We start from the raw sequence: 10487 nt of genomic DNA, 5'->3' as shown, positions 1-10487 counted from the left end.
GAAAGAAAGAAAGAAAGAAAGAAAGAAAGAAAGAAAGAAAGAAAGAAGAGGGAGGTAGGGGAGGGAAGGGGAGGAAGAGTATTGGTGCTGTATGGTAAGAGCACTGAACTTAGGGTCAGAAGACACATGAGTTTGACTACCTAAAATATAAGATTGCTATAAAGAACCACCTATGTCAATTACTAGTTAGGTGACCCCCTACAACTCCCCACCACTGTCTAGTAACTGCTTAACTTCTCTGAGTCTCAGTTTCCCTATCCATAAAAATAAGGCTTAAAATACATGCAGTGCCCACCTCACAGAGCTGTTGCGAAAATCAAATGTTTTGCAAACTTTAAAGTTCTAGAAATGTCAGCTGTTATTTTTTAATTACTCAGATTAAAGAAATTGTATCAAATGAGTAAACTGACAAGGTAAAGGGGTTTGGGAAGCAAGGATTGGGAGAGGATGCCTAGATTTTGCAAAATGAACATCTCTGGTAACATGATGATTTCTAGTCTTAGACAGTTTTAACTCGATTTGATCTCACTGTCTATCTAAACATTTATCCTCTTTTGGCAAGCACTGAGCTAGCGCTGGTCACATTAATACCCTGTAAATCCCCAAGGTATAAGTTACGCCTGATTTTGTATAAAAGGTGAGCTTGTGACTTTACTCTGTCTACAACTTTGTTTTTCCTTCCTAATCATCCAGACAGACCAAGAAATACAGGTAAGTCTCAAAAGCTACATTTTTATTGTATCTTTTTGAGAGAGGGTCATTTTCAAAATTCATGGATTTTCAAGCTTCTAAAAACCAAACTAAATTTATTGAGATATTTCGCTAAGGGATTAATGGATTTCAGCTGCTCTCCAGGAATAAGCTCAGCCTTGCCTTTTGGATAGTCTGAATACAGATCATAGATTGAGATGGAAGGAATCTGAGAGATGATTTAGTCCAATTTCTCTGGGTTATTTCCCACAGTAGGATGAAGACAGCTCGGTTTTATGTCCTCTTCTTTTGTTGGAAAGCAATTTGGTGCAATGGCTGCATGCTGACCAACATCACCATTTCAGTGGAGAGAGAAGAGTGTGAATTCTGCATCAATATCAACACCACTTGGTGCTCCGGTTACTGCCATACACGGGTAAGGGGTGCAGGTATCCTGAGAAGGAGGTAGTGCACACCTCCTTTCATCATTTCTCATGCTGAAATTCCATTGTTTTTCCTCCAAAAAAAACCCACATTTTATTAATGAGATATCTACTAGTAACAGCTGTTTGTTTGTTTGTTTGTTTTTTTATGCAGTGCTTTAAGGTTTGAAAAATACCACCAAGAATCAGTCATTTATTAAACACTGTCCATGTGCCAGGCACTGCCAGTAGCTAGAAAACACAAAAACAAACATGAAACAAAACTTGCCCTCAAGGAGCTTATATTCTGTCGGGGGAAATAATACATATAGAAATAAGTATATACAAAATGTTCTTTACATATATTGTTTCATTTGCTCCTTACGGTAATTTTATAGTGTGATAGACTGTGCTAAACTTGGACAAGTCAGGAATACCTGCCTTCAAATCTTGCCTCAGACATTTACCAGCTATGTGATCCTGGTAGGTCTCTGAATCTCACTGAGACTAGGTTTTCTCATCTGCAAAATGGGGATAATATAAAGTTACCTCCCAGGGTTGTTTTCAGGATCTATTACCCTCAAGATTAAATATAAAGTCATTTGCTTGGTATTTAAAGCTCTTCATATCCTGGCCCCTTCCTACCTTTTCAGCTTTCTGACACATTACCTTCTCTTCCACATATTCTATTATCCAGTAATATTGACTTGTTTGCTTTTCCATGAACAGAACACTTCGATTCCTTTCTACCTGCTTTTATACCAGCTGTCTCCCATGGCTGGACGCTCTCCCTGCTCACAATTCAGTTCAAATCCTATCTTCTTCATGAGACCTTTCCTAGTACCCCAGCTGTTATTGCCTTCTCTGATATTACCTCCCATTTAGTCTCTCTCTGTCTCTCTCTGTCTCTCTGTCTCTCTCTCTCAGAAATACACACATGTGTATATCTTATATGTACCTGATTATTTACATGTTGTCTCTCCAATTGCTCTCTATGACCTCCTTGAGGGCAAAGATTTTGCCTTTCTTTGCATCCCCAGTATTCAGCCCAATACTTGACACATATTAAGTGCTTAATAAATGCTTATTAACTGATTAAAATAAGGTCATGCATGTGAATCATTTTGCAAATCCTAAAGTACTATGTAAATGTCAACTATTAGGCCAATATTCTCGATGATAAAACAGAGCTCCAGAAAAGTTAGTTGACTTGCCCAGGGTTGCACAGCTGTTAAGTGTCTGAGGTAGGATTTGAATCCAAGTCCTTCTGGCTTCAAGTCCAGTGCTCTATCTACTATATCACATTCATTCCTATTAGTAATTACTAATTACTAATTAGTAATTACTAATTAGGGTCATGGTTTCAGGATCTAATCTAGCCCAACTATCTCATTTTACATAAGAGGAGGCTAAAATACATGTTGCCCAAGGTCACAGGATTCATAAGTAATAGTCCTAGGATTCCAAATCCAGTTTCCTGATTTTAAATCCTGTGTTCTTTCCATTGTACCATAAACCTCCTTGCTTCTATTTGAATAAATCAAATCAGAAACTCTATTAACTACAAGAAATCAAGGGATTATAGATTTAATGGTGGGAGAGACCTCAGAAGACATTAAGTCCAACCCACCCATTTTGCAGATGAGGAAATTGAGGCACAAAGAACTTGAATGGCTTTCAAAATAAGGTTAGTTAGTAAGTAGAAGAGTGGATTTGAAACCAAGTAGTATGACTCCAAATCCAGCACTCTTTTCATTTACCCTCTTAAAGGGCATGTAGCCCAAGCCCATTCACTTTACAGAAGAGAATACTAAGGCTCAGAGAAGGAACATGACTTGACCAGGATCAAACAATTAATAGATAACTTTAGTGACAAGCCCCAGGTTGATGCAGAAGGTCAATCACTATAAAAATTAAAGTGTAGGCATCAGAATTATGCTTGACAATATGACAGCCCAAAACATTTCTGCAAACAAAATCAAATCTCAGTCTACAGAATCATAAAACAATTCCATGTTTGCTCTCCAATATCAAAGCTAATAAATGTCCTGTAATTTCTCCTCAGCTATGAATATGATCAGCCTTCTTCACTGGAGTTCTGAAGGCTTGGTCCAATTCAATTAAATTCAACATCACCTACTAAGTGCAAGACACTGTGCTAGGCTCTGTGAATGCAAAAAAAAAAAATAGAAGGATAGTCTCTGACCTCAGGGAATTTAAATTCTACTGAACCTATAATCAACTACCAATCATGTCTTCCCCCATTCTCAGCCTCACATCCTCCCTTCCCATTCCCCCAAATGAGAAAGTACTCGCAAAAGAATGGGGAGAAATTCTGAGATTGGGGGTCTCTGTTTTCGGTTGAAAATAAATAGAATCTAGCTAATTCATTTTAGCAAGCATTTGCTAAGTAAGGTCTATATGAAAGGCATTCAAAGAAAACAGTTAGCCTCTGCCAGCAAGGATCTCACATCCTTCTGATGGCACATGCAAGAGTGTCTTCTGTGTTTTGTTGACTGATGTTCATTGAGGACCATTTCTTTTTTGTTAATAGCATTTATTTTCTTAGCTTTTAAGGGGCTTGATTTTGAAAAGGTGCACATTTAGGTATTATTATAAAGAAATCCAAACCAGTTCTTAGTTCATACAGCCCATAATCCACAAAGTATGTACCATCTATGGAAAAAAATGACTACAACAGTCTCTTCTATGCCTGGGAGTCAATTGTCCAAGTAAGAGAGTCATAGTTATGTCCTGGTCTGCATCAAACAGTATGATAAAATGGAAAGAACCTGGACTAGGTAAGACCCAAAGATACTGGATTCAAGTTCCAATTCTGCCATTAATTAGCTAGGTGACCTTAGTTAGACACATCACTTCAAGTCTCTGAATCTCAGGGTCTTCAACTATTAAAAGAGAAGAGTTAGAAAAGATCGTCTCTACAATCCCTTAACAATCTGTTCATATAAATAGAAACTCTACTATAAGATGTTTCTGTATCCTTTGGAAAACAGAAACACTGCAAAGATGCAACATTGAAGGGGAAAAATATATCCAAAGGGCAGAGAAGTACCTTGGATTTTGATATAAGCAAATACTCAGAATATGACCTTTTTTTCTAAATACATGGTGACATGATGAAACACTGTCCTTGGAAATATTTTCAAGTGCAATTAAACCAAGGTACTATATGTTTTTACCTGTCAGAAATATGCCTTTGAGTTAATAATGTGAAAAAAAACTTACTACCCTACAAGGAATTTGCTTTGTCACATACATTCTAAGAAAACCTAGATGATAATAATAATAATAGCTACTATTTACATAGCATTTTAACATTTGCAAAGTCTTTTACAGTTATTATCTAATTTTATCCTCACAACAACCCTGGGAGGTAGGTGTTATTATTATCATTATCTCTTATTAATGTTACTCTTCTACTGATATTACTATTATTATCTTCTTTTTAGAGATGAGAAAACAGAGGCAGACTTGCCCAGAGTTAGTTAGTCAATAAACATTTATTAAGTATCTGCTATGTGCCAGGCACTGTGTTAAGCACCAGGGATACAAGGAAATATAGAAGGCAGTCTCTGCCCTCAAGGCCCTCACAGTCTAATGGGGGAGAAAATATGCACCAACTAAGTTCAAACGTGACATAAACAGGATAAATTGGAAATAATCAACATAGAGGAAAGCATTAGAATGAAGAGGAATCATGAAAGGTTTCCTGTAGATGATGAGGTTTTAGCTGGGACTTAAAGAAGCCAAGAGGCAGAGATGAAGAGGGAGAGTATTCTAGGCACAGGAGAAGTCAATGAAAATGCCAACTAGTAATAGCCTGGGGCTAGATTTGAACTCCGGTCTTCTTGATTCCAAGTCCAACATTGGGTGCCACCTAGCTACTTCTTCAAATTGCAACTCTGCTAATTATTAGCTTGGCACATAGCAAGTGCTTAATATGCATGTTGGATTGACTGTTCTTTGGCCTTGAGCTAGCCAATAGCTTTTCTGAGCCTCAACTCCCTCATCTTTATAATGAAGAACTCAGACTAATGGGCATCTAAAGTCCCTTACAGATCTAAGTCATTGCCCCTATGATCCCTGTTGTTATTATTGTTCAGTTGTTTTAGTTGTGTCCAACTCTCTGTGGCACCATTTGGGGTTTTCCTGGCAAAGATACCAAAGTGGTCTGCCATTTCCTTCTCCAGCTCATTTTACAGATGAGGAATCTGAGACAAACAGGGTTAAGTGACTTGCCCAGGGTCACTCAGCTAGTAAGTGTCTGAGGCCAAATTTGAACTCAGGAAGATGAGTCTTCCTGGTTCCAAGTCTGGTGCTCTATCCGCTGCTCCACCCAGATGATCCCTATTACATTCTCACAAGTTGAAAAGTTGCTTTAGAACTTGAAAAATATCCTAAATAGTGCAAGAGCCCTGTGATTGTAGTTTCAGGGTATGAGGTGGGAATGGCCACAGTACCAGTTTACATTTTCTGTCAAATTCCCAAGACCTTCAGAAGTGGCTCAGAATGAGCCTTCTTCAATGTGCCCCAGAGCAGAAGATTCTCCAGGATATATCACATTGGTTTTCAGTAGGTAAATGTTATAGGGCAGGATATTCAATTTCAGTTTCATTTCGCCTAATCTATAAAGCAAAATCCAAATAGGAGCCGACAGCATCACTTAAGCCTCTTACTGCCTTCCTTTCTTTTCCAGGACCTGGTATATAAGGACCCAATCAGACCCAACATTCAGAAAGCATGCACCTTCAAGGAGTTCGTCTATGAAACCGTGAACCTGCCAGGCTGTGCCACGCAGGCTGACTCCCTGTACTCTTACCCCGTGGCAACTGCTTGTCACTGCGGGCCATGTGATACCGACAGCACAGACTGCACTGTTCGAGGACTAGGACCGCGCTACTGCTCTTTTAATGAAAGGAAAGAATAAAGCACCATCCCACTTCCAGGCAGCAGGCGTCCCTAGGTTCCACATGTTTTATTTAAAATACAGATTCCAAGTAACTGTAAAGTAAGAAGGGGAGGAATTTTTAACACATAGGAAGCTCTGAACCCACAACATCTGCAGCCTCTAAACACTGCGCCGTGGGGAGTTCTCAGATGCTCCCTGCTCTTGATCTCCCACCGATATCTGCTCTATTGACATCAACGGGAGCTTCAGGCACAAAAAGCTTTGGGTCCAGTAGCATCTTGAAAACATCACATTCCCATCTAATTCCCATTCCTGGGCTCTCCAGGCCTTTGTTAAATATAGACTCATTTGGGGTCATATTCTGAAGCCATTGGAACAGGAAATTAGGGAATAGAGCTTCCAATCAAGCTGAGCATCCTTGGAGGTGGCCTGAGTCTATGCCATTCCCTATTCTGTGGGTTCTCTGGTAGAAAGGAAGAGAATAGCTAATAAATTCCCTTTCCCAACTTCATGAAAGGCATGGCAGAGGCCAAAATTGGTAGCCCGAATTAGTGACACAGGAAGGAACGTGGAAATTTGAGCTCATGGAAATACAACAAAGACCAAATACCTATTCTCATTTGAGTTTTCTTTGCCCTACTCAACATCTTGTTCAGTGGGTCTCAAACAGTGTTCTGTGGAACCATCCCTTGCCAGTCACATGACTTGAGTAGAAGATTGTGAATAGTATGCGGAGGCTGTATAGAATGAGAATTGCATTTGGAGTCACAGAACATGGACTGCAATTGCCATCTTGGTGGTCATGGGCAAGTCACTAAACCTACCTGGGCCTTGGTTGCCTTATCGATAAAATGAGAAGGCTGACCTAAACGGGCTCTATGATCCCTTCCAACCCTGACTCTATGATCCTATTATATTCTTACTTCTAAAGCATAAAACACAAAGTTATATATAGGTCCAAAATTCTTATTATGTGCCATTTTTAATATGAAAAGAGTCTTAATAGCTTTCTGTCAAAATTGCCCCTGTATTCCTGTATTGCAGACCCATAAAGTCATGGATAAGAACTGAAAGAGGCCTTTAAGGTCTAGCCATTTTATAGATGAGGAAATTGAGGTGCAGAGAAGTTATGTAACCTACCCAAGGTCACATAGGCATTAAGAAACAAGGCCAGAAATTGAACCCAGATTTTCTGATTCCAAAGCCAAGTTTCTTTCCAAAGAATTATGCTGCATCCACTCAGATATATATAGGCTCTCAGATATTTAATGTATCAACTTGGCTGTCACTTTCTCCAAATTTAAAATGGACCAACCTCTGGGGATTCCATCAATACATTTCCACCTCCAGGTTTCATAGCTGAATTCCTTTGGGAAATATCCATTCTAATCAAATTGAACAAGAGCTGTCATGTACCTATAGATTGCCCTATTTTCTTGTAAGACTTCTCAACAGCTATCAGACTCTTTTTGTTGGGAAGAATGTCATTTGAAAGGAAGCTTTGAAGGCAGCTTCCAGTAATTTGCCAGGTTAATTTAAATTAATCTCCTCAGGAAAGGGAGCGTTTTAGAAAGAGGGGACAATGAAGAGAATTACTTCTGGTTTTCTGGGCTTTTTACTAGAATCGCCTCCTCACTTATATAAGCATTCCCCTAACTGTGACTCTGAAAAAACATTCGCATGCAAACTATTTCATGGTACAATGACTTCTTCATCTTTTATCATTCAACTTAAGTTGGTTCATTGGGACGTTTACATTAGCTTGACTTCTTTATTTTAAACTGAAATGGTAATTGTCTATCTGATGCGCTTCTTTGGATTTTTCCATTCACTGGAGCTCCATCCAGATGATACATTCCAAAGAATCATTTCCTGCTGCGAGTAGGAGCATAGCTACCAACGTCATGCCGAATGCTTCCGTAAATATTGCCTGTGCTTACCAAGCCCTGAGGAAATATTAAAAAAGAATTCTGCAACATTTGTGTGGTTTCAGTCTTCCCTTATGGGCTTTGCCTTGAAAAATAACACTTCTAAGGATCTATCCTTACTCGTTACTGCTCTCTGTTCAGCTGTGTTCTTCCCATTCAATTACTCTCGAAGTTGTTTCCATTTCTCATGGCTTATAATCCATCGATTGAGGCAGAACATGTGTGTGAGTGGCCTTTCATTTGTTCATATAATAAGTACTAAGACTTTGTGCTAGATGGGGGTACAAAGGCCAAAAAAAATGAATAATTACATAGCCCCTGATTTCAAAATGCTTAAATTCTACTGTATTGCATTCACTATTAATTGTTTACTTACAGAAAATGCATCCTGATGGATACGGTGCTGCATTTGAAACCTCGAGTGTGAATTTTGTCTCTGACACTTACTAGCAGAGTCTTTGTTTCCTGTAAAAATGGGTATGATAATCATGCCTACCTCACGGGGTTGTCATGAAACTCAAGTGAGATAATGTTGGAGTTTTATAAACCCTAAAGCACTATATAAATGTCAACTATTCTTGCAGCTAAGGACTAAAGGCCAGCTGTCCTTAAAATTTCCTGCAAAGAGAAGTAGAATAGAGTGACTAGAGTAACTTCTTTCACTTTCCATGCATGATGTTAGTTATGTTAATAAAATTAAGAATGTTAATAATAATAATAATGGACATTTATATACAACTTTAAGGTTTAGAAAGTATTCCATTATTTACATACATTTACATACTATTTACTGAATATTTAAACTATAAATAGTATTTCAATACTATTTATATTATGTAAATAGAATATAAATGTATATAAATAATGGTTAAATATATCACATATATACATATAATGTGCAATAACATTTGATGTTCACACCAATCCTGTGAGGTTGGTTATATAACTATTATTCCCATTTTGCAGATGAGAAAACTGAGGTCCACAGCATGAAGTGAGTTGCCTAAAATCCTACAGCTAGGAATTGGAAGAGCTAGTATTCATATCCATGTTGTCTGTCTCCAAATCCAGTGAGTGTTCATTTCACTGTTCACGCAAGTTGCTTTCAGGGGACCATGGTTCTCTGGACTAATCAGATGAAAGCAAGTCTATATTCCATGACTGAATGGCCTTTGATCTTAACATTTGAGAAGAGCTTCAAATTTTACATAACCCAAGATCCACAAATTGAGTAGATATTAAATTAATTACATTATGTTTCATGACCTCTCTGAATAACTGTTTTCCCTTTCCCTCAAGAACAAAAATTACCCAGACTTCCAAATATGTACTATTCAAAGCAGCATAGAATAGATTCACAAAGCCCCAAGAGCTTTTAGACATCCTTTAGTCCAGCCTTCATTTTACAGATGAGGAATCTGAAACACAGACATGAAATGACTTATCCAAGGCTAAAAATGCATTATTTACTAGTACAAGTAGGATTAGAACCCAAATAGCTTGCTAGGCCAGTACTGGTCCCACTGTGCCACATCAGCATGAAAACACGTTAGTAACTGAACTGCTTTCTCAAATTATGATCACAACTATTTGAGTTAGAATGAATCTTGGAGATCATCCAGTCCACTACTCTTATTGTACAAATCAAGGAATTGGAGCCTAAAGAGATACAGTGACTCATTCTGGAATCCAGACCAAACTTAATGGTACAGGTGGGACCAAATCTAATATCTCCTGACACTTTCCACTGCACCTTCCTGCCCTACCACCTATTACTCCTTCAGATCTTCATTTCTGCAAATGAAAAGCCGACACAAAAATATTTTGAGACTTTATAGACCAAATATGGCTGCTTCAACTTTATTTTTAGTCAGGCTTGATGATGTGTAGAATACACTTGTATTCTGTACTATCTTTATGAAGTGTCAAAACTCAGACTTTTCAAGAACATTTCAGTTAGGTGTGTCAAAAATAAAAAAAATCTAGAAAGAGAAAGCTACATTAAAATGGCATTTTCCATCTTTCACATTTTGAATTTATTGGTCAAAATGAAAATATTCCCCACTCTTAACACAATATATATGAGGTGTAAAAAGATGTACTCAAGATCTTACTAATTCCAAACCTACTAAGTCAGAATTTATCATAGTACAGATAGGAACTAGGCTACAGTTTGCCTCTGTACAATCTATGGGAGATCAGTGAAGAGGCAAAGGTTTACTCAGGAAAAATAAAAGTAAATTGTAAGGGTCAATGTTTACCTTACTTAAGGAAACATACTGACTTTGAAAATTTTGCAAGCTCCTATTTGCCTATACATTGATGTGTTAATTACAAACCATAGCTATTTGTTCATTAAAGCCACCCATAAGCCACTTCTACTATTAAAAAAAAATCCTTGTTAGTATAATTCAAAGTATGTACTTGAGAAGATTAATTTAATTTTAATTCTATCACTGGGACTTTTCATTAAATTATACTGATCCCTCCACAAATTAAAATTATAGAAAACAAGAG

The 10487-nt window shown here is 37.8% G+C and overlaps 1 protein-coding gene across 1 annotated transcript; it reads left to right on the top strand.

Annotated features, from left to right (window-relative positions):
* The first annotated feature begins 967 nt into the window (after positions 1-967).
* FSHB (follicle stimulating hormone subunit beta) lies at positions 968-6060 on the top strand. The gene is made up of 2 exons (XM_027837677.1): positions 968-1126; positions 5830-6060. The coding sequence occupies exons 1-2, from the start codon at positions 968-970 to the stop codon at positions 6058-6060; spliced, it is 390 nt and encodes a 129-aa protein (XP_027693478.1).
* Positions 6061-10487: the final 4427 nt, after the last annotated feature.

Source organism: Vombatus ursinus, unplaced genomic scaffold (genome assembly GCF_900497805.2).
Source record: "Vombatus ursinus unplaced genomic scaffold, bare-nosed wombat genome assembly UNPS02014822.1, whole genome shotgun sequence".
Classification (NCBI taxonomy): domain Eukaryota; kingdom Metazoa; phylum Chordata; class Mammalia; order Diprotodontia; family Vombatidae; genus Vombatus; species Vombatus ursinus.
This window is presented reverse-complemented; position numbering and strand designations above follow the sequence as displayed.

Excerpts from the sequence above, each read along its gene's own strand:
- FSHB (XM_027837677.1), top strand. The coding sequence starts at position 968 with ATGAAGACAGCTCGGTTTTATGTCCTCTTCTTTTGTTGGAAAGCAATT. Across the intron at positions 1,127-5,829 it reads CCGGTTACTGCCATACACGG|GACCTGGTATATAAGGACCC; the intron begins GTAAGGGGTGCA and ends TTTCTTTTCCAG.